Source organism: Macrosteles quadrilineatus, unplaced genomic scaffold (assembly GCF_028750875.1).
Source record: "Macrosteles quadrilineatus isolate MER2022 unplaced genomic scaffold, UCM_ALF_1.0 Scaffold_1__1_contigs__length_201487025, whole genome shotgun sequence".
NCBI lineage: Eukaryota > Metazoa > Arthropoda > Insecta > Hemiptera > Cicadellidae > Macrosteles > Macrosteles quadrilineatus.
Window position 1 is genome coordinate 190913843 of NW_026542594.1, and position 25154 is coordinate 190938996.

Below are 25154 nucleotides of genomic sequence, written 5' to 3' on the forward strand. Positions count from 1 at the left end.
AAGAGCGTTTTTACATCACGCAGGTGAATGTTGTGCAACGAGCGGAAGCGAGTTGCATAATTCACCTAAGAGATGTAAACACGCTCTTGCGCAACGTGTAACGTACAAGATTTTACCTGACCCGACAATATACATGGGTTTACGTACAATATTTTTCATTATCCATTTCACTCATCGTCTAACAGTAACGTTCTTTTACAAACAAAAGCTAGGTTAGGAAAATACTTTATAGCATGACAGTAACATTCAAGCGCACAGCTGATTTCTAGCGTTGAATGTCGATGCCTCCATAGAGGTATATTTTTTTAAGTTTAGCACTCAATGTTATTTAAATGGGTTTCATTACATCACCGAGTGAGTTTTTTTTCACCTTTACATCACTCGAGAAGTAAGGAAGTTGTATACATCACGCTTGGGATAGGGAATTTTAACATGGTGGGTTAGGTAAAATATATTTTCATTAAAAAAAGAACTATGATAAAAGAAGCGAATTCACGAAAAAGAATCGTAAACCACAAAAAAGACAAAAACCAAGTGCAAACGAAGCAAAATAAATAAATAAATACAACTTCTTATCAACTCCAAGATCCGCGGACATTATGAATACGAAATGTAAATATCCGCAGGTGTAATTATATCCTTGGTCAGCTTAGTGAAGACAGGATAACAAACATACATCTGTCGAGCTGTCAAGGACATGCGGGTGGTCTTGGGTGTACAGGATAATGAATCCTGCAGGAATATGCAAACCGAGGTGTAAACAGGTTTTGGGGATTGGAGGGAATGATATCAGCTGATCGTAAATCGACAGAGATAACAGAGGATTTCATAGAATGGGCAGATGTATCGAACAGATGTGCCAAAGATCATAAGCAACCAATGAATTGGTAAGAGCATTATTGGATAGTAAAAGGTAATAGGTTGTTTGATGGATCGAAATAAAACAAAAAAATGTTTCTACCAGTTTTTTTTTAACGCCTTATAAACGATATATCCGGCATTTTGTTCTTTTGTGTTTTATATTTACATCTTAACAACAATTTAAGACATCCATTGTGCACACATTATTCAATCAAATATACAGAAGTAGATAAAATATATTGGTCCATCACAGAAGTTATAAAATATTTCGTGTGGGGAAATACGATCAACAAACGATACTCCCCGATCTTTACAACGTGGTTAACCATTATACGCGGATCTTGACAATAGGATTGCTTGCAAGTGGGTAAAAACTAAACAATTACATTTCTTACTACCACCACACCCTCCCTTTGTATTAGATCAACCATCTTTCATCCCACCACTTCGCTGACATGTGCGACTGATCCAAAAGTCTTTAGCGGATTGTAATTGTTGCACTTTTTGTGAACACTTCCTAGAAATATTTCCTCGTACTGTTTGAAGCTGTCAACAGTTTTTTTTATGAGTTATTTTTCTTTTACTAACTTAACTCCAATTAAGAATAGTATTCTTTAAAAACTGTATGCTGAAGTAATTAGTGTGTTTTTGATTTAAATTGACTAGTTAAGTTGGTTAACTACATAACGTTAAGCAACTACTGTATATGGAACTACTGTATGAATGAATTCAAGGGGTTTGATTTCAAATATTAGGATAGTTAGGATAAATAAGTGTAACCAATCAAGAATGGAGTAACATAGCTTTATGTTAGTTTCGTGACTACTTTGCTCTCCATACAGTTAGAAGATCACTAGTTCGATCCTGAGAAAAGACAATATCATTTTGAAAGTTAAATTTGACCTGGCCTGATGTAAAAAGCATGTGCCTAAAAAAAACCTGATTTTAACAATGATACATATGGTATCTCATTACAATAAAATACAAATACCCTCTAATAATTAGGTTAAGTACACATTGTTGTGTTCCTGACTTATAATAATAATGAAAATGATTTTCTTCCATCTATGGTTCCTTCCACTAAACACCTTAAATTCACCAATCAATTAAGACAGAACACCTGTTATTTTGGCATGTTAAGGCACGGTCCGGGGTCCGGCTCGCTAGGTGGCCAAGCAGGTGGCGTACGTCTTGCATCTGCCGACAGGGACCACACCGCCGATGTATACAGCCCCCCCCCCCCGTTGGGAGGAAAAGGGGGGTTTTAAAGAGGGGGCTCAAAACGCTGCAAGGTGAATTGGTCCAGCACCTCTGGCCAACGTAATTACCATTATTATATTCAAACACTAATATCAGCCACTGGTAATAGATATTAACTTAATCCACCACGGTGCGTGAAATACCATGATGCATCTGTGGTAAATTGGTAATGTAAGGGTTTAGATTTAGATTTTGTAGCATTGAATGTCTATCGTCGCTGAAATTAATAATAATTGGTTTGTTGATCATTTCATTATTTGTAGATTTTTTTTAATATTTTTTGCTTTGGATTTCCATCGTACAGTCTTGCAAGAAAATCAATCTGTTCTCATTAATTAACCAATATAAAAAGTCAAAAAAACATAATCCGTGTCTTCATATGTTACAATTACTCCCTTTATATCCTGATAATTATTTAAGTACTAGCAGAGTACCTAGCAGAGTGGCCTAGTACTGTAGTTTAAAACTGACTAGAGGTCGTCTAGTGGTCGAAAACTCGACCAAAAATATGTAATGTACAGACTTCTCTAATTTAACCCTACGCTGTAAATAAAACAAGTGATTGGGATTTCTTCCATTTGTTTGGATTCTCTGAAATACAATTAATTATGCATCTGTGGTAAATTGGCAATGGTAATGTTTAGATTTTGTGTTTGGTAGTATTGAATGTGTATCGTAGCTGAAATTAATGATGATTGATTAGTTCACAATTTCATCATCTGTAGATGTTTTGATATGTTTTTGTATTTTTTTCTATGGATTTTTATCCCACAATCTTGCAAGAAACACAACCAAAATCTTTTTCATATTTATTTAAAATAAAAATAAAAAACATATATAATCCGTTTCATCATATGTTTAAATTACTTTCTGCAAATCCTGTTAATGTTTTTAAGTATTGAGTTTTGTTGAAGGTAGGTACATGAGTGTTCTAGAACTGTAGTTCAAAACTGATTATTAAATACATCTTCGTGAACCACTACGATTTACTGGTTGTTTTTTGTGCAAATCGTGATTTAATTTTGTTATATTGCTCTATACTCATTATGATTTAGTTTCAAATAGGTTATTAAGTAGTTGTATAATATTTACGACTCAGCCTATAAAGAGACTGATTACCTTTAACATTAACTACCAATAAGGTGATCGAATTGCCTCTTTGCCCATAAAAGACGCGAATCACAGTTCACGTTTCACTCGTAAAACTGATACGAGCAAAGTTGAGGCGTAAAATCGTAGACACGCGTCTTAATTGGAGGGAAATGTGTGAGAAATTGGAGGGAGATATAGGTATGGCTGGTGCGAATTAAACAGACAATACTGTTGTGACTATAGAGTCAAAGGTGCCTAATCACGTGTGATTTACCAATTTTTATATAGAGTTTCTCTTTGAGTTTCAGTTTAACGGTAGACAACATACAGGGTGTTATTAAATATATAAATCAACCTGTACTATTAAAAGTAAGGAGGGTTTTATTGTTTAGAACAAAATAAACTCATAAGTTGGCAATCCTGATTTCTTTACTTCATTGCCGATCAGCTGATAAGTGTTGTTACTCAGCTGTCTACCCGGTTTGGCGTTATAGTGAATTAAACTCGTTATGGGTTTCTCTATATCGAAATTTTTTTAAGTTTGAGCGCATGATTGAATGCACATGGAGAGAAAATAAGCAAGTTAGTTCTTTACATTTCTTCTATGTGCACAGTTTAAAATTTTAGAAGGACTGCCTACTGTCTCAGGCACTCCCACTCCAAACTACTGTATATCACTATACATTTATCATAATTTAAAAACAAATTGTATACCGAAATAATGCATTACACCCCTTCAAAAAGTGTTAATTTATAATTAAATAATCACACACTAAACATTTTTTCAAACATAAACATGTTATTATGGGTTTTGAAAAGCACTACGACACATAATGCATTCAAAACCACAATAGAATTTGCAAAAGCGTAATGTTAAAGTTTCAAGTGAAAAGTGCAACAATGAGAGTTGCCGCCAAAAATGCCGCCACGCGTACATTTCTGGCGCCAACACTCGAGACCATTGTTTGACTAAAGCTTTGAGCTCTCAATGACATGAAGCATTACCCATTAGAGGAGTCATTCAGTTACACGTGCAGACGAGTTTTATACCTTTCAAGCTTTGTTCTTTATTATAATACGTTTTGTGTTTTGATTTAAATTGAAAGCCTTTGTTATGTGCTTTAATAAAAGGAATCACACCAAACATGCAGTTTTTTTTTTTTTGCTCTATTTGACTTTTTAATGACAGGATCTATGATTCAAAATATTTGTAGTTTGGTTTTAGGCCTAATTTTAATTATTGAAGCAGGTCACTTGGCCAGAGATATAACGACTCCCAAAAGCTTGGTTACAGAAACAAATAACATACGTTCCCTGTGTATTGATATCCATTATAATAAACTGTAAGTAAAACATAATTACAATACCAATTTACGTGGTTTAAAAGTTTAAAATCTTTTGGAATTTGGGATAAACGTTTTTTTGGAGGGGGTTTGAACCTGACGATGCCAGTTTGGATACTGTATAGTTGAATACTGTCCTGGTAACTGCTTTTGAAAAAAAAAATTATCTTTCATTTTAAATTATTTATCCTAGTGTCTCTAGACATTGACTGATATTTTCCGATTTTCATTCATTTCCATTGTATGTATATAATATATAACTTGCACCTCCAAAGTTTAACGCACAAAACGTCCACAGGATGAAAACTGATTCAGATACAGTTATAACTCAAACAGATTTTCCCGTCTGGTAACCTTTAAGAGAGGGTGAAAGTGGAAACGGGACAAACAGAGAGGGAAAGAGATGAGGAAGAGAGACAGCGATAGTGGCGTCACCTGGTATAAATCAATACATATCACCTGTCAGTTAGCATCTTAGACATAAGCGGATCTGCCAAGACGCTCCAGCACTTAAGACTTTAGGCACTTTTACTGCATTACTTTGTACACTTTTTTATAGGACACTTTCTTTGCGTCTGATAAGGAGAGAGACCAAACATATTTGCTCTATTATGATAAAGGTTAGGGCAGGTTAGGTACGATTATGTTAGGTTAGGATGGGTTGGGTTAGGTTAGGTTAGGCTGGGATATGATAGGTTGGTTTAGGTTAGGCTAGGTTAAATCATAACCTAACCTAACCTTACCTAACCAAACCAAACCGTAACCTATCTAGGCTAGGTTTGGTTTGGTTAGGTCAGGTTAGGTGAGGTAAGTCTAGTTTAGGATAGTTTACATCAACTGCATTGCATTATTGAAACTTTTCCCTATTACGATTTGCTATGCAAATGAGGTTGGTGTAATTAAACCTGACCCAACCTAACCTAGCCTAACGTAAGCTAACCTAACCTTAAACTAACCCGACTTAACCTAACTTGCACAGGGTAAAATTGATTATGACCGTCGTATTCTTTTTAAACCCAAAAGGTTTTTTTGAGTGTGGATTAATTTAAATCTCTATGACGTTTGGGAATCAGGTGTTTTTTAACGCAAGTTTTGAGCACTAAAACGCAAAATGTATTAATACTTTAATACTTTCTTATGAAATGGCGACCATACAATGTAGGTATTTTAAGCCAAGTATGAATGGAGATGAGTGTAGGATGAGTGGCGCGATCTTGTAGTCTTGTTAGTGACTAAGGCCGACATTCCTCAGACACAGCTGTTAATTAATAGCCCAAACAGCTAATGGCAACTAAGGGACCTACAGTTTATAGTGGAATCCGAACCACATTTTTTCCTTGGTATATAAGAATTGGTCTAATTATCAGGATAGTACTGCGGATAGTCGTAATACTCACTAGTGCGGACGTTAATCCACACCAGGGAGTATCCCATCCACAGTGCATACCTATAAATATCCACAATCCGTGACCTCCTAGTAGCTGGATTACAGGACGACGCCACCCGTCCCAGTCATTATATTTTAGATAAATACGTCATCACTAGATTTGATCGTATATTGTGTTAATGGATAATGTTATTCCTTAATTTAATCATAGTACTTTCAATATTAACTTCTATGCTCTAAAAGGCTTAAATGTTGTAGAATCTAGAAATGTAAATTCGTTGAACAAAATGCAAATGGTGCGCATTTCGTGTCATGTTTACTTACATTTATTCAACTCAGAGACACGTTGAACAGCTTTTAAAACATCTGTTTCAACAAGGAAAAAATAGTACAAAGTGAATTGTTATGTCACACAGTGTTACTAGATAAACATTGATTTTGGAAAACATATCTGTTTTATAAAATAAAACCCCAAATTATGTTGACCTTATAACCTTACGCTTCTTAATCAAAGCATCTTCAAACGAGTCAGATATGCGATGGTCGGTGACATTTACCCATGTAGCTGCGTTTCTAGAACACCTCGCTCGCTTGGCTCGTCGCTCTCCTTGCATGGCTACATGATATTGATGACTTGTCTACATCACTTGTGAAAAGGTCACTTTAGATTAATGACTGCTTAGTGAGCAAGTGGAATAACGTGAAGTCGTAATAAAGTAAGTAGTAAAAACGGAGTAATATTTGAGAAAGTCATTTATTTGTAAATTAATGTTATGTTGAGAAGGTCGTCACAGTCTCCTTAATTACAGAAGTCCATAATTAGCCATAATACATAATACATGGCATACATATCCATAGTACATAAAGTTCCGAGTAGTCACAGAAGCGACATTGTCCTTGTGCGCGCGTACAGATTGGCCAATGGTTCGAGGGTCTTTTCTAACATACAGATTGACCAAAGGTCTTAATGAGCAGGGACAAAAAATGGGGGAGGAGCTTACAGCAGCGATGACCCGTGTACCATGTAAACAAAATTTTGTTGTAAACTTAAAAAAGTTCAGATGATTGACAACAGAATTCAGCACAAACTATGCAATTTTAAAAGCTATTATAACGAGCTTGTATGCTTTCACGGGATATCCTCCAAACGCGCAAAAGGCACATCTAGAGGATAAGAGCTTTAAATTAGATCCAATATGCCTACAAAAATAAATATTTAGGTATCGATTTGCTGTACACAAAAATCCTTAATTAATTACAAATACATAACTTAAATAAATGCAATATAGAGTTATTATTTTCTTTTAACGGCAACTGGAAATGTTGCTGACCGAATAAGTAATTTAATAACAAATCATTATTTTGTTGAGGATTTTAAGGCAAAATGTTAAGAATTATTTGAAGTTTAGAATTTTAATTTTTGGTTTAGGTGAATGTTGAATAAGTGAGTAGATTTTGATACTCTGTGGTAGAACATTTTATTCGGGTTATTTAACTTCCAATGGAACATATTTTTCTTTTTTTTTAACTTTTGTTAAAATACTACTCTTATAACGAATATTGCTAGATTGGTTTTGTGAACTTAAAAATGAACATTGTGTGCGAAATACTAAGACAGATATTCAAGGTAATTTTCAAACCATGTGTATACACATAAAAACGAGAATGCTTATGCTTTGAATCTTGAAAGAACACTTCCGGACTTTTAAATGGTAACATTATCCTTATTGCTATAACTAGGTCAAACAAACTAACAATTTCGTAACCAACTCGACCTTCCAAAAAATGTACTTTGTGTATACTTGACAAGAAATTTATAGTGAGTTTATAAGCAATTAGTTAGATTTTATAGCTTATTATTTGCATTAGAATACCGCACTGTTTTGTTTAAGCTACAGTTGAATGTAAGAACCTTATTTGTTTACTTAACAGCTTACATAAAACTTTGTGTTTTAAAAAGTAAAATTCGTCTCTTGAGTTTGGCCACCTATGTGACTGGTAAGATTAGAAAAAGTTAACAAACACTTGACTTAAATAGACAAGCTCCTCTGGGGATTGCCCAACTCCGCGCAGTGGTCAAATTTAATCTGAGGAAAAGTTTTATGGCCCCCGAAGGGTTCAGCCCAACTCCGCGCGGTGGTCACTTTTAGTGTCAAGTCCAACTCCGCGCGTTGGCCACTTCTAATATCTACGGTAGTTGTTTTGGAAAAGTTTTTACCAAAAACCAAGGCTACAGCACATTTCCATGGACGTGAGTTGAAGTTTCAAAAAAAGTGTGCTGCTGTTATTAAAATAATACCCCCGCCGCAGCAAAACTGCAGACTAAGCGAACTTCCATTTGCCTGATTGCATTATCAGTAAAATATATCTTTGAAAATATACCATTTATTCCCTATTTAAATAGCATTAGTTTAATGAGTGCACATAGGTTTGCTGCAAGAATCAGGGTAATAAGTGTTTTTGTGAAATGTCAATCGTTAAGTGTAAAATAAATGCATTTCCAAATTTAATCAAAGTACGCTCCTTTTACAGGAAATTACAACAATTTACTTATTCTCCATAAGAATAACATGGGAATTATAAAATTAAAATTTGTTGGCATTTTTTCCGTAACCATTATGGCGCATAATAACACTTCGATATACTAAATTATTTGTCTTTAAGCTCTACAAATTGCTTTTAAAAGAAATTGCAAAAATGTATGCTTTTAGGGTCAAAATTGGGAAAACTCGATTTTTTCCCATAAACCCCAGTTTCCATGGTCCGATCGTGCTGGTTCGTGAATTCGTTCAAATAAATGTAGGTTTAACGTTCATATCAAATTTAATCAAAATTGGATCATTTTTGCTCGAATTATCGTGCTAACGGACATATATATACTTATATGAATTCGAACGGATGGTGTTTTCGGCCTTTGGAACATAAGAGCGAAAAATTAAATCAGTGGGCCCAGGTCTTACCATAATACCTACGGTAATAACTTATTCCCTATATGGGAAATTTGCTAAAACGTTGGTCTGGGTCTGGCTTCAATGAAAATCATCTTCATAGACGTCAAATTCGTTATTTAACAAGACGTAAAAGAAATATTTTAGCTTATTATACAAGCAAAATTATAGATTCACAACAGGAGGTGAAACTTAAAAACCACTATGTAAGAAGTTCAAAAATTCTGTGCGAAGAGTGGATACGTATGAAAGTTTCTGAAATTCACAGTTCAAAATTATTAAAATGCTTATACATCTTATTAACGATTTCATGAGCTTACGTTACACTTGTGTGCTGTGATCACGGATTTTACCTTTTTATACAGCAAATTTGCTGTTATCTCTTTTTATTTAAAAAAAAAAACCTTAGCTCTGCATCTAACAGTGGCTACAATGGACTTTTTAATGATTAACAAAACAACTTAATAATCTCTACCAATAACATTTAACAACGGAAACATTTAAAAATTCTTTTTGTAATCAAATTTAAAGTATAAGTTTGTTTTTGAGGTGTGCCAATAATGTGATTTAGTTTTTCTGGAAAATTAATAAGATATTACTTACCGGTACTGTGATTTTTAAAATATTTACGATCGTAAAATGTTTTACTAAGGTTAATATTGCTTCGCATTTTAAAGCTAATAATTATTGTTTAACTATATTAATTTAAATTTATTATGGTTTGAAATAAGTGTAACTTTGAAAATTTGTAAATGATTTTACCGATTCAATTTTAGTAGACTAATAATTTGTATTTTATTTTTAGTCCAGATATTAAAATTGATTGTTCTTTTTTGTTGTTTTTTGTTTTGTAAATAATATACACGATGTTTATGTTAACGATGATTAATTTGATGCAAATCTGTGTTAGAGGACTCTTATTAATGTTTGATAAAAACCACCAATTTTGGCTCACTTGCCTTGGAATTTTTAACATTTTGTACGTAGAGTAATTAAATATAAAGTCAATTTTGAAGTCTGAAGTTCTATTAAAATTCCTATAATGCTTTAAGTATTGATATAATTTTGTATTGCAAGTCATAAAAAAACATAGACGTTTGTCGGCCGTTTTTTCCAATTTGAGGAGTGTAGCTAACTGTTGTATGAAACAGAGATTACAGCTAATTTGTTATAGCAATCTGCGGTTGTAAACAAAACTAATATTTTTGAACTTGGTACTAAAGTTCAGAGAGCTCATAAGCCCAGTAATATGAATGATTGACTAATGTAGAATTTGGAAAGTATAAATTCACTGTCACTCTTTCTCACGGTAGTGGTTTTTAAGCTTCACCTCCGTTAGGTATATCTTATCCCTTTTCCTTTCCTATAAATGATAAACATAGCGTAAAGTATAACACAATTTCAAAGTTCAAACACCAACTCTCAGCCGTCAGGGCTGTGAGAGCCAAAATTGACCACTGCGCGGAGTTGGACATGTGCCGCGAGGGATCCGAAGTGACCACTGCGCGGAGTTGGACAGTCGGTTTTGACAGATTTCTGACCACTGCGCGGAGTTGGGATAAGCCCGCTCCTCTCCCACACGGGTCATCGCTGCTGTAAGCTCCTCCCCCATTTTTTGTCCCTGCTCATTAGGACCTTTGGTCAATCTGTATGTTAGAAAAGAACCTCGAACCATTGGCCAATCTGTATGTGCCCGTCCTTGTGAAGCCTGATGATGATGGTTCCAGTGTTGAACAGAAACTAGTTGCTTCCGCAACTAATTGGATTACATAAAGTACAGGTATTTAAGCCACTTATATTGTATTTTTGTAATGCGGAGGCTATACACCTTGGAAAATAATGTCATGTTGTTCTTTTGCTGGTTGACCTACGTCTTAGCGACTTGGTAGCTTGGTGAAGTTGACATTGGTACAACGAAATATAGTTCTTGTGGTTAATTTGTGGCAGCCACCATACATTTTAGCCAAAAGTGTTATAAGAACACTGACTTTAAAACGTCAATAGTTTGTAAAACCTCACTAATTAGGACAATTAGGTTTTCGAGTTTGGGGGTTGTTGAGTAATCCAGAACATTGAAATTTGTAATGGGTGACATATTAATACATAACAGACTAATTTTTACATATATGTATTACTTACATGAGTATTTTACATACCTGGGCAGTAAACTTTCTTCAAAGAAATGTCAAATACTCAACAATTAAAACTAAAATGTTCTGAGAAAAAACTTTTTGTATACACCCCGTCAACTGTGGACTGTCAAGTTACTGGGTGTCGAGTTAGTGAGGAGGTACTAATTTAAAACGATACTAAATAAACCCATAAAAGCAATCATACGTTAAACGATGGCAAAAATGAACATTAATTCGTTATCTATCCTAGATAAAAAAAACATATTCTACTTACTATAACACATATATGTATATTCTAACCCTGCAACACCGTCTTCTCACTTATATTCTCACTAATACCGATTAAATGACTTACAAATCCACCCCATATTTAATTCCCCATATTGACACTGACCGGAGCGGCCTAGCAATTTGATAATGTGGTTTTAACATTCCCCACACCCCCGGGCATTAAGTCACCCTATAACTTGTACCGGAAGTGCCTGCTCACGTACGCGGATTCCACCGGAAGTAAGTATCGGTATTAATTGAATGGCTCTTCCCCGCAACCGAAGTGGGCTTTGATGCAAATTTCAGTGACAGGAATTGCCGTTCACCCCTTTACCCGTCATTCCAAACTCAAATTCGCCCTTCGAAACACACAACTTGCGAAGTTGAATGGTGAAGTAAGGGTAGAGTGAAGAGTTGCACTTATGTTGTATTACATTTAACGTGACATTCATTAGATGTCATAGATTATTTCAACAATTCAAAAATATATTTAACTTAGAGGCCGCCAACCTTTTTTTAAAAATAAAAAAAAATAATATAATTGTCTAGGAGTTTCGGTTGTATCGTTCTTATTTTAAAATTCCTGTAACACTTTGCTTAAAGTTCGAATTTAATTATGAAAGTCCATAGCACATTATTCTGCTAATGCAATTTTTGCTAAGCTCTGCCTTTAGTGCTATTGGTAGGCCTACATAGTCAATATTGTTCTTCACTGGTTATTTTTCTAAATTTTTCATAACTAATTAGTTAAACATTTGGTTGGTGTATTAGATCTTTGAGGTGAAAAGAGCCTAGAAAATAACAGGAATAGTACATAAACCTAAAAGCTCGTAAAAAATTTAGAATGCAGTCGAATATGAAAGGACAACAGAAATTTAAAAGATAAATTTAGATTGACAACGTAAATTAAAAATGCAATACAATTTTACACAAAATAAACTTTACAATTAAACAACTTTCATACTTTGTCTCTTATTATTAGAAAATCGTCCAGTTGCTAGTTTTCAGACTGATGTGCATACTCAATTCCTATATTTAAATTTCGATTAATTTTTCCAGTTAAAAGTGCGAGTAAGCATAGAAATTTACACGGACAAAATCCCTGCCAAGTACTGATCAGCTGATCAGCGCCTTCAATAACCTGCTTTATGCAATTTCCGCAACACTTGGCTGTACCTGTTTTGCTTGAGAGCGCCCAACGCCACGCCTCTGTACATTTCATTGGAGTTTTGTGCATGCTAAAATTGCATTTAATTTCTTGTCTACGTATATATTAAATTGTAGTTGCTTTAAAACTAGGGATGAACATGAAAAACATGTTCTACGATTATATTGAAAAAAGCACTTAGTATTGTATTTTCACATATAATTCAAATAATGCATTCAAAAGAATACATTGGAATTAATTATTCCATGAAAAAATATGTTATAAAAGTTTTTACTATATAGACAATAATGAATCTATGTGGATCTGGTTTTGGTATGGTAATAAGGCAGGGCTGCCAACATGAACATGAGCTTATTGTGTCTCTAAAAGGTAACACTCAATAACAAAACACTCTGTAAAAGTCACTTTGAAAAATATAAGTTATTCATCCAATATATAACTTAAACAAATTGTCCCCATCCGCAACTTGGGGTACTTAAATCACTTAGCTTTACCCCAGAGCATATGCATAACCCCTTCACCGCGACATCGGTAGCCGAAACGGCCATTAAAGCATTGGGAGTGAACGGGTTTTGGGGGGATGAAAGTTAACTGCAGGGAAACGGCTTTTATACGAAACTGTTTGGAATTCCACGAAACAACAGTGTAAACCTGTTCAAATACGGTTGTAACAGTGGAATTTGGGATTTAAAGTTTAAAATGGTTTGTTAGTAAGTGTTGAGTTTCAAGGGTATAATTCAATATGGATTGTACACTAGTGGATTTCAACGAATCCTTGTATTTCGTGACAAATTAAACAGCAGTTTAACGTGTAAGAAAGATTATTTTAATATTTGTTATTGTTTATTGTATTCTTAAACTGGAGAAACTCTTTAAACCGTTCTGCGTTTTATGTGTGGAACATATTTCCATTTGTCAGCGTTACACAAGCCTTAATCATAGGCGAATTAATTTTATTGATGTAGAAAACTTTTATATTTTGAAAGAGAAAAATATACAAACGAGTTTACAATTTTCTAATTTTATGAAAAGAAATGGAAAACAGTGTAGCTCGGTTTTGAATTAATTTTATGTTTCGACCAAGTATAATACTTAAGGGCAGTTTTATTATGTGTAGAATTGAAGTACTTCATTCAATTTAAATACAATTAGACCTAAAGTGCATTGTATTATGATTGAATACTATAAAATATCAGTTGATATTAGCATCATACTTTTATGCTGATTGTACCGTTCAAAATCTTACAAGGACCTCTTACAATTTTTCTTGTTGTTTAAGCTCAATTAAACTATAATGTAATGCCGATCTTCTAAAAGGATATGCATCAGTTTATTAGTTTTCAGCTGTTTTGATTTATAAACATATTCAGTTCGACGACGCAATGCTACTCGTAGTCTGCTACAATTGCGTCGCGGCTCCAGACTTTCATTTATTGACGCCATAAAATCGTCTGCCTACTTTTAATCTCTTTGTAGGCTTTGGAGGCACATAGTCGTTTGTGTTCATTGCTGCGACATTCAAAGTTTACACTCTTCCTTTAGTGGTTGGTTATTTTTTAACTAAATTAATTGTTTCTCATTTACAACGCATTAATATTAAATTTGTAATCAATAATTTTTTCGTGTGTACAGATACAGTTGTTTTTCTTGTATTATAAACCAAACCTTAAACCTTAACCCAAACCTTCGTATAGAAACCTTAAAAATAATAGAGGAATTTTAATTTTTGTTGTTTGTTGTTAAGCATTTCGATTCTCTATAAAAAAAAATAAATAAATAAATAAAACCAAAGGTTGTCTGACCATCACATACACATGTTTGTTGCGTGGTTTTGTTTGTTTTTAAGTTTCAATACATTGAAGAAAAAAACTAACTGTGTAATACATTTCTTTAGGTTCTTCGTTATATTATATGGATGAATTAATTTATTTCTTAACACATATACCAAATTACTCAGTGTGATGTGTCAACCACAAATGACTTTTGAATGTAATCATTTTGATAATCGGTAATTTTAACCTACTGTGTGAAATAAATCTAGGCTTGTGTTTTACACCAAGTGACATACATTGAAGATATAAACGGCATCAGCAATATGACTTATATGTTCTTCCATTAGCTTTTCAACACCCCTCAGTAGGCAAGCAGTGGAGGTAGCTATGATATTTTATTGGGAAATACAAAGAGATTAAAATTTTCGCCTATTGGGTCTCATGATTATTGGAGAGTCCAATCGAAATCGATCACCACTTACCATCTTGTATATGTATTTACCGTCTTGTGAGTAAACTGTTCAAGTGTAAATATATTATTACAATTGTTATTTGACGTATTTTTGTAGTTTCAGGGAATTTAATAACACGTGTACGATGCTGATCAAGAAGTTATTTAACTTTTGAACCATAATTTTTACAGCATGTGGGTTGTTTAGAGTTAAGAGGTTTATAATGTACTAAACTTATTAATAAATTCTCCATATAATATGTATACGGGGAGAAAGGAAATACGAATTTTCTCAAAGCTAAATTTTCGTTTCAGGAATGCCTGGAGGCCCGAATCCAACAGTTGGAGGCAGAGCTGGAAGAAGAAAGGAAATCTTCCCAGAGAGAGAAACTGTTGGTGACCAAACTACAAAGGCAGCTTGCAAGGGTGAGTGTTTTAAATTTTCATGTAAACATTAAGTTAAAGATAAATGTCCTTCATAGGTGAGAATAACGATAATAGAAAGGGACCTTATTAAGCTGGGTTTTCCTAGGCGCGGAAGCGAAGAGCGGAGAGAGCCCTTCTAGGAAAACAGTAACATTAAATTACCTAAGACAAGTGGAGTCCGCTCTCCGCGTTCCTCTCTCCGTTCTCCACTTCCGCGCCTAGGAAAACCCGGCTTTAAGGAGAATACCCTTTTTTGACGCTAACCACAATTACAATATGAATATTTAACCTTTGAAAGTCGGATGACATAAAATACTACGAGTTGTAGACCTTTTTTACCCTAGTGTAAAAACTTTAGGTTTTTTCGTAGCTAAGAACCCAATAAACATAGGGCATTAACGGTGATTATACCATTTTCTCTTATTTAAGGGAGGAATTAACTAAATCTAATAAACTAGACAGTAATGTTTTTTTGGGTATAATCGATACTCGATTATAGAGTCACGATAATCATTCAAGCATTTCAACTCATTATTAGATTATTATGATGAGCTAGCTGCTCTAGCGGTAGAGAGCGGGATTTCGGGTTAACGTGTTTCGGGTTCAAAACCTGCTAATAACCAATGTATTTCTAATTGGTAGCTGCAAACCTCTAGGCCTATCCTGAAGTAATGTGAACACAGTTCAGGACTAGATCTTAACGTCCTACAATTTGACGGCGAGACAATAAAATAACATGAAAACTAATTATGGAATTAAAAAAAAATGTACACATTTACTTATAACCATTCCAAATCCCAAACACCACTCATACCACACCTCTGTCACTAAAACGCGAAAAGGTTTAAATCACTGGGACAGGGCTGTTGTAAAATATAATTGCCAATTAAGAGATAAATGAAAAAGCCCCTCATAAAACCGAAAGAATGTAAAGTTATTCTGGTTATTCGTCTGCCTCCATAAACATAAAGGCCCGTGACGTATTAGCCCCAAATGTCGACGTTTCCTCGCAATGTAGTCTTTTACGTTTTATTCCCTGTTGTCATTACGACAGTTGTGTTATTACAGTTTTTCGTGAGGTCTACATAATCGTTCCTCCCATCTTGTTGGGTGGTTTAAAGTTAATTCCACAAAACACGCTCACAGAAGCATAGTTTGTAGTTTGCAAAATGTAGATTTTCCTATTCCAGTAGTCAAATACATATTATACATTTCCTTATGTTTACCATTAGATAAAGATTAAGAATATTTTCCATTGGTCATACACAAGAAATACCCATTCGCAGGTTTGTAAGGAATGTAAGGACCAAATTTGAAGATTGATCCATGGGGAACCTGACCCAGTACTATTTTGGACGATGTAAATATTGTATGACAGAAACAAGTGCCAAAAACTAAGAAAACATTCTAAAAAAATTGGATATATTTGTAACCTCTAGCGCTACCTATGAGTGAAGAAGCAGAGATACGAAAAAAGTTTAAACACAAAGTTCTAGATCGTCAAAAAAGCTAGACTGATTTTGTTGCTAGTTTTTAGATAGGGCTAACTGTTTGCCTGGCAGGGTTTGTAGAAACATAATATTGGGCGTTTTCAGATGTCCGCTATTGAGTGTTTTTTAGGATATTAAGATTGGAAAATGTCATTATTACAAATGTTGCCGGGAATCTAGGCATACGTACTACATTTTTGATAAATTTAAGGTCTGTAGCACGTCTAAAAAAGGTTTAGACCTCCATACCAAAGCCGTCACTTACAATTAAATTTCCCACAAGAATAACATGGGGGGGGAATTTATAAATGTTGGGTACGTTAAAAAAAAATCACGTTGGGGAATGTTCTGGGCGGTGTGAGACCAAAACAAAAAATTGTGCCGAATTTCAGCTCCGTAGCTCATTTTGTAGTCGGTTTTTCTTGTATACTAGTAAGTATGTAAAATTAAGTAAACGAGTTATTTAAATTTTTATGTCATTGATTCATAATATACTATATCTGTATTAAAATACTGTAATGTATTACAGTGTATAATTTATGTATCATAACAATATAATACTTTAATATTTTACTTTAAATAACTAAATGTATTCAGTATGTTGTAACGTATTCAAATGCTGGCTGGTATACTGATCAAAAATCGTATTTAGTTGACATGACAGCTGATCAGCCTCAAGTCAGCTGATCAGCTGATCTACTCGCATGACGTGCTAGTTTCTCATTGGCTCATTGTTGTCGTTAAATCATTCGCTGTATTTTCATGTTTCTTCGAGTAGTTTCGGTCGTGTCCTTGTAGTGAGTGTTCGTATCTCTATCGCGTAGTGTTCGTGAGTGTGTTTTAGTACATTTAGTGTTAGTGTTCAGCGACCCGTGACGACATGCATCTTTGTTCTGACGATTCATTGCATTATTAATTCTGGTTAGTAAATTTAATTAATTGCAAAGGATATTTCTTGCTGAAAGAAATACTAAGCCATGTTGATGTGCAATATTCTAATTGTATTTTCAATATCTGGTAACATATACACGGGAGTCATAGGCTTAGTTTAATATACAATTACACACAATAATTAACCCAAAATCATTGTATTAACGATACAATAATACTTTTTAGCCGAGACTTAAAACAAACGGATGAAATTCAGATGCAATAGGATGTATTACTTTTTTAACTTTCTACTAACTAAGAATTTCAACAATAGTTTTGTATTCGATCTACAGTAGTATCTATATATCAATAGGCAAGTATGTTTATTCAAAACCTCTTTCCTCAGCTCGTGTGCATCGTAAGAAAAATCTACGTATACTGTTAGAAAGCTATTTTCCTGTAGATGTGCAAAATCCCTTTATAAATTAAAATAGGCTCAAAAATAAGAACAAATACTGAATTGAAATTTTACAAAATTAACATGGGACTTATGGGTTACCATGCTGGTTACGAAATAACAACGAAATATTAACAGAAAATCAAAACAAATGGAAGAAATTCCAATCACATATTTAGCGTGGGGTGAAAATAGTCTGTACATTAGATATTTTTTTCGAGTTTTCGACCACAGGACGACCCCTAGTAAATATTAATAAAGGGGTAAGTTATTTACAGTAGGCCTAGTAACATTTACAATTTGACACTATAAAAATTACAAAGAAATGTTAATAACGACAAGTTAGTATATTTATTGATTTACTTTCATAACAAAATTAGTGGACTGGACGTTCTTAACCTCAGTTAAAAGAACTAATTTAGGCTCGCTTAGCATTCTGAAACATCCGTTTTTGCTTAGGTGTGACTGATAAGGACGATAATACTACAATAAATAAATAATCTAGCAAAACATTTCGCCATCGGTCACCTGCCCCTGACGTTGGAGGGTTGTGAAGGTAGTCAACACTTCTGTTCCCCCCCGGCGACATACTGGCTTGACGTGTACTCTTTATGGGGCAGTTTTAATTTTCCAACCCCAATTAATTGTGCACACCATTTATTAGCTATATGATATATATTAGTACACTTTCAAACACACTCGGCTAGAAAAAGGCTTTTTATGTTAGAACAATTATGTTTTGATATTTTGAGCATTTTAAACTTATATAGAGGACGAATACGGGGTTTCTTGGGCAATGGTGATCGAAAAATACTTAACAATAGTGTATAGATGATTCTAACGTTGGTAGGGGTTTGTATGTGCTTTATATGTTTGCATGGATGTTACCAATTTGGGTTTTCTTCATACTAAGTAAATTGACAAGAGTTATCCTGTAAAGCAGTATGTACTGAGGAACGCTTGCTAAATAAAGGCATTTTTATCTATTTATTTATTTACTGGAGCTTCTTACTTAGATATAACCTCAGATGTACCTCAAGACTGCTAAACAATAAAAAAGTAGATCTATTCCTAATGCCGGAAGTATTTTCATAAAAGAAATAAATTAAAATATTGCAAATCTTCTTTCCATCTCTTTCCGTTATTGCAGTACGCTCTCCAAAATAATCCCTTGCACATATCTTTAACTTTACGCAGACAAATACATAGGTGCTGAGAGTAATCTTACAATATTACACGGAATACAGATCCCTTCTGTACACAGGGAAGTTTCTAAGACTATACGAGTATGTCTCGAGCCTCCCTTATTGCTACCATTGTTGAAATGCGCAGCTGATATTGTTTGACAGCTGAGGTTATTGCGGATCAGCTGTTTTTGATAAAACAGAGATAGGACTCCCAGCTGTGTTTTTCAATTCAAAATACCTTGCTAATTTAATTCAATATCTTATGGTGGTTTTATAATTAGTTTTTTTTTCTCAAGGAAGGACGTGTTTGAATATTTTTTTTTAAGGAGACCTAAACTTTTATTTATTCTTCCAGTGCTTTAGTATAACCTTACACTAACTTTCAAAATATCGATCAAAATAATTGCTACAACCTTTCAAGTTCGGCTTAGGAACAACTTCTCAATGGATTCTCTTAAAATTTTGTATTTCATTTAGTTAGATCTTGAAAATATCACCTTAACTCGTTAAAGAATTTCAATGTGTTATATTTGGACGATGTATTTTAACGGATGAATTATCAGGCTTTCTTAGATGATTACTGTTTTTATGTTTCATTGTACGTTAACACACCCTAAATGACAGATGAGACTAACGCCCTCTTGTATATTTCGCCAGTCACGTAGTGCTGAGTAATATTAAAATATTATTACTCTCATATGAGGCACTACTTGTGCTTATGGGAATACCACTGCCTTAAATACAATTCTTTTCGACACTAATATGTTTTTTATAGTGGTCAGTATACTAAATGTAGCGCTAAAAAAAATTTGTTTGTTCCTTCAATTTCTTCAAACAAAATAAGTAAATACATGTATGAGAATATTCTTTAAACCTTTGGTTTGCATAAAAAATGCTTTCAAGCTCTTTAGGAAGACATTAAGACAAGCGTTTAAGTGTAATATTTATTTTAAGTAGTTGTCAAAACTTTCATGTGTAGTTACATAAGAAGGTTGAATTGAGTTGAATCACTCATTGTGAAATATTACTTTCTTGAAACTAAACCAGAGGGGCATTTTTTGGTACAAGTCAGCTAAAGTCATAAATAGATTTTAAAACTCTCCACAAAATAACTGGTTTATAATATTTTCATGATTTAAAGATACCTAAACAAATTGAAATACTGACACATTTTTTAATCTTGAGAGTGTAGGATATACATATTAGCAATAACAAAAATAAACGAGTGCTATACTATAAACTATCTTATGAATATATTAAAGTTTGGCTAAAGGGATAGTAAATATGATTACAAAATACACTACATGGCAGCTTCAACGTTGATATCGAGTATGTGTTCGGGAGTTGGCAGATGTTTTTGACAGAATGCTTTAGTGGAGGGCAGCAAGCCAATGTGGTTTGTGGAAGTTAGTTAGTTTCGGAGCAAATTCCACAACATCATTTACCGATAGGCCTACCCATTTAAACTCTTACACCTCGTTTGTTATTTTAGGTTGAATCGAATTGCATTTTTTATGAGTTCATTACATAAAAAATATTTGAGGCAAGTGAGTTTTAATAGGCCTATGCAATTAAATGAAATCTTACAATGTATATGTCTATTGAAAGACTAACTATGTCTAAAACACCTAAATAATTCAAATGAATTATTTGCTTTAATTATTTAGTAATTGGATTGATCTACACAACTTTGGATCTACAAAGTTATCAACATTTAACAAAAAATGCATTTATAGAATAGATGGGTCTCGAACTTTGGTAAATTATTTTAACAAAACAAATAGATTTTGAAAAACATGTTGGACAAAACCAGTAATATTACTCAGCTTTCAAAATTGTTCGTTGACTTAAACTTCAAAACGAACGTTCTTAAACGACTAACCATCGGCTATAAATTTGACCATTTTAAAATACAACATTGAATAAAATATTCAGTTAATTAACGAATAAATCTTTAATTTGAGGTGCATTGTGTTAATCTGACCGTTTGTAGAATCCATTAATTGACGTCAATTAAATTACTCATATTAATAACAATAAATTATGATATTTCAAACTTTAAGGCGGTATTAAAATTATATAAAACAAAGCAATAACACAACCATAAAGTAAATGAATTGCAAAGTATTCACCGAGTGTCTTACAACTAAAGAAGATGACAGTCAGGTCGATATTTGAAATCATTTCACTCGCTCCAGTCCGATGCCTTGGACCAGACTGAACGATCACATAGGCGTTTACGGCCGCGTTTATTCCTTCTTTGCAAATTACAGTTTCTCTTTCAAAACAAGTTTCTCCTCGTAATGTTATGATTATGAGTTATAACTGTAAGCGTAGTTTGCTTACGTGAATATGTAATATGCAATGAATATCTGTGTGATATACAGTAAATACAATGGTTACGTAAAGCATTACTGTGGTTTTGCTAGATTTTCGTAATACTTTCGTGTATGAATTGATTTTTATTCGGCTTGAAAGTAAATTGGTAGGATATGACTTGTTTTGTCAAATGTGTCATTAACTAAATACGACAAAAATAAGTTATAAGTCATTTGAATTTTAATTAATTATTTGTTTTAAAATTGAGGCAATTTGCTTATTGTTAATCTACCTGTAGGGTATTACAAAACGATTTCCTGGGAAACATAAATATTCGGGTTAAATGTTTCCTATCTAGATATTGTTAGTTTTAAAATTGTCTATTTAAATTTTGTTTATCTACCCAATTATCAATTGATTAAAATTTAAATACGGATTCTATCGTCATAAACGTAGTATTTTAACTTACAATTATTTATGTGAATTATTTTATACAGGGATAGGACTTTATTAAATGTTATAATCTATTACTATGGCGAGAAAGTAAAATGAAAGTTGATTCAAGATCAAATAATAAAACCCAAAGTAGTGTGAAAGGTTCTTACGCTATTTAAAGAACATGAAGGTTGAGTGGATATTAAATGGATTTTAAAACTTGATGTAAAACCCAATCTATATTTACGTGCATTAAAAATGATATTCATCCAAACATAAATTTTGCTAACTCAAAGTTTCGTTACTACTATAAACTAGCTTATCTTACAAATCCTCTACTAACCCTCCTTGTGTGAGAAGTTTTTACTATTCAAGCAGTAACTCAAACCCCCTCTTTTCAAACTCGTTTATCATAAATGCTAAATAGGTCTTAAGTAAATCCAAAGAGCCATTTCGACAGTCTGAAGAAGCTAAAAGCCACAAAAGGGCGCGTCCAAGTGTAAAATTGGAAGAAGTTACGACAAACGGGGGAAACTGTCTTGATCAAATAACACTCAAGGGTTGGCAGCACTGACGACATGTTGATGTCTTACTGTGTTGGTGGGAAATAATGGGTCAAAATGTATTTACAGTTGTAAAAGAAATGTGTTTACCACGTTAAACTTCTGTCTATTGGATTTTAACTTATTACAAGTTTTATTAGAATATAAAATACCCCCGTCACAGAAAACCTGGAGACTTGGTTATTTCAATTTGTCCGATTTAAATTATTAATAAAATATATTTATTTCTCAAGGTGGGTAGTCTTCGGATTACCAAGATATACTACAAGTGATTTCAAATGTCTATCGGTAATCCCATTGGTTGATGTGGCAACTAGTTTCGGTTTGAAATGGAGCCACCTTCAGGCGTTTTTACATAGTAGCTTCTTCTGAAGTTCTTTACATTGAATGTTTGTGAAATACGACGCTCAATACCGACAATACATATACTATACATAATGACATATACTATGCTACTGAGAAAACTTCGATCTTGGACTCATTCATCTACGCTTCCGACTATAATTACAGTGAAGTGATTAATGTATTCACTACAAACTGAAAGTTTTTAGCATCTTTTGAGTCCATTAAAATACTCATCTCCGGGGATTTGGCAAGAGACAATACATAAAGCCTATTCAACTAAATTCTTACATTGTTTTATACATATGTAAACCAGGTTACTTAGCTGATTTGCATAAAATATTTTTACAATTCAAACAAATTGTAAACTACGATTTCTACAAGTTCTTCTTAGTCTTGGTGACAAAGTACACTTAACTAAATTCTGAGCTAGCATTACGCATGTACAGGTTACTTAATGAATTTTTCACCTTCGTGCCAAATCTTTTTAATGTCAAATAGTTCGTAAACCACAAGTCTACAACTTATATTTATTTCAAAAACTATACAGGTTCTATTTCCCAAAGACAGCACGAGATGCGTGGCTGAAGCCTTCGTACACATTAGTTCCAGTCAGGAGGAACAATCCCGCTACATTTCACAGTCACTGGACGACGCCGTTCGCATACTGATAACTGACAAACAGTAGAGGACCTAGAATAGTCCCTTGTGCCACGCCATGTTGTCATATTGCAACTGGTATAGGACTGAAGTATTGGGATGACAGTTTTTAAAGATAGAGGATGATTTTTTTAATCAGTACCTGATATGCAGAAATATTTTTCGTCGTTTGTACTAATGGAGAAGGTTTTTGAGACACCCATTCAAGCATAATTTTCCACCTCAGTTTCTATAACTCCTAATATACTCGAATTGATTTTCTCTTGATTTCATAATTTTCTGAAAAAAATTAATATCAAAGAATTAAGTTAATTAATGTTCTCTATATTCATCGGTTGTGTAACTAGGTTTGTGGGAAATATACTTTAATACTTTACATTGAATATTCTTTTATGTTTGCGCAAGAATCATCACTATCTTATACCAGCTAGAGGAAACAACTATTCTTTTTGTTTTTATACTCTTATTATATAAATGACATCTTGGTACTAATTATTAATACTATATGATAACCCAATTCAGTTAAAAAGCTTTATTACGTGTTGTTGTCAATTGTATATTATTGTTAGTAGAGCTGTCATAACTATAAGCCTAACTTTATTATTATTTTTATTATCCAATATTCAATGCTGTAAGACATTATAAAGCAACACTCTTCTTAGGTTATTCTTGGCTTCAGCATACTGTATTTCAATCACATCAAATATTTACAATTTAGTGGACATTTATTATTTGGTTTGAATAACATTGAGTTTTGATTTATATCATATTCATAACATAAAATGTCTGTCCGTTTGTTTGAATGTCATTTATGCTTTAAAACCTGTTAATTGTAATCAATAGTATGACTTGGTGTTTTCGTAAGACTTAAGGAATACAATGTTTGTGTATTCAAATCCTACTGCAAATTAGGAACAAAGCAACTAGTTCTAAAATGAACCGTGGAGCGCCTCGAATAAATATTCCCGCCAATTACACAGCCAAAACATCCTGTGAAACAAACTGGCGGGAAATTAAGAGGAGAGTTTGTCACAGTGACTTCTCTATTAATATTGTCTAATTGGTCCGTTAGAACTTCCTTCACCACTTCATCTTTGGCTTCGAGTGGTTCTGTGTCTATTTAGAACGGGGAATCTGGTCTGTGTTAGTAAAACTAGCGTGGAAGGGAATTTCGGATGAATAATGGTAGTGGCACATGTCACTGTAGTTATTTTGGTTCTTCTGTAACAGGAGAGTATTTTTACTCTGTTATACAATGTTCTGATTGGTATTGCTTGTTCATATCAGATGTGGTTTTAATGTAAAGATAGTGGTCTAGACCTTTGATTAAAGGAAAATTAACCTGAAAAATGCACTTCGATCCTATATTTAAGTTCTAAACAGTTCTAAAATATAAAAACTCAGTTAAGTTAAGCCATCAAAGTATTGTGCCGCTTTCAAACACCGTTTCCTTCCTCATGCATTCAACATGATATTTTATAGACATAAACAGTCATGCAGAGAACAATTTAAAGAAAAAATGAAACGAATATCGTGGTGAACAACGAGAATCCTTACTAGAACCATTATAGGACGTTAGAAAAAAAATTATAGTGGCAGCAAAGCGTAAAACATTTTGTCTGCAAAAACTATAATACTATATGAACTGTTCTATTCCTCGGCATATACTCAGACACACGCAAATAAAATTATATCCACCACCTCATAAGTGTTCTCGTTAA

At 33.5% G+C, this 25154-nt stretch overlaps 1 protein-coding gene across 3 annotated transcripts in view; it reads left to right on the plus strand.

The window, feature by feature from the left end:
- The window catches only part of LOC128992600 (uncharacterized), a 359698-nt gene that overhangs the window by 140168 nt on the left and 194376 nt on the right, over nucleotides 1-25154 (plus strand). For all 3 annotated transcript variants that reach the window (XM_054416263.1, XM_054416280.1, XM_054416271.1), the window contains exon 4: nucleotides 15000-15110. In XM_054416263.1, the coding sequence (XP_054272238.1) occupies nucleotides 15000-15110 (111 nt within the window). The remainder of the gene's footprint in view (nucleotides 1-14999; nucleotides 15111-25154) is intronic.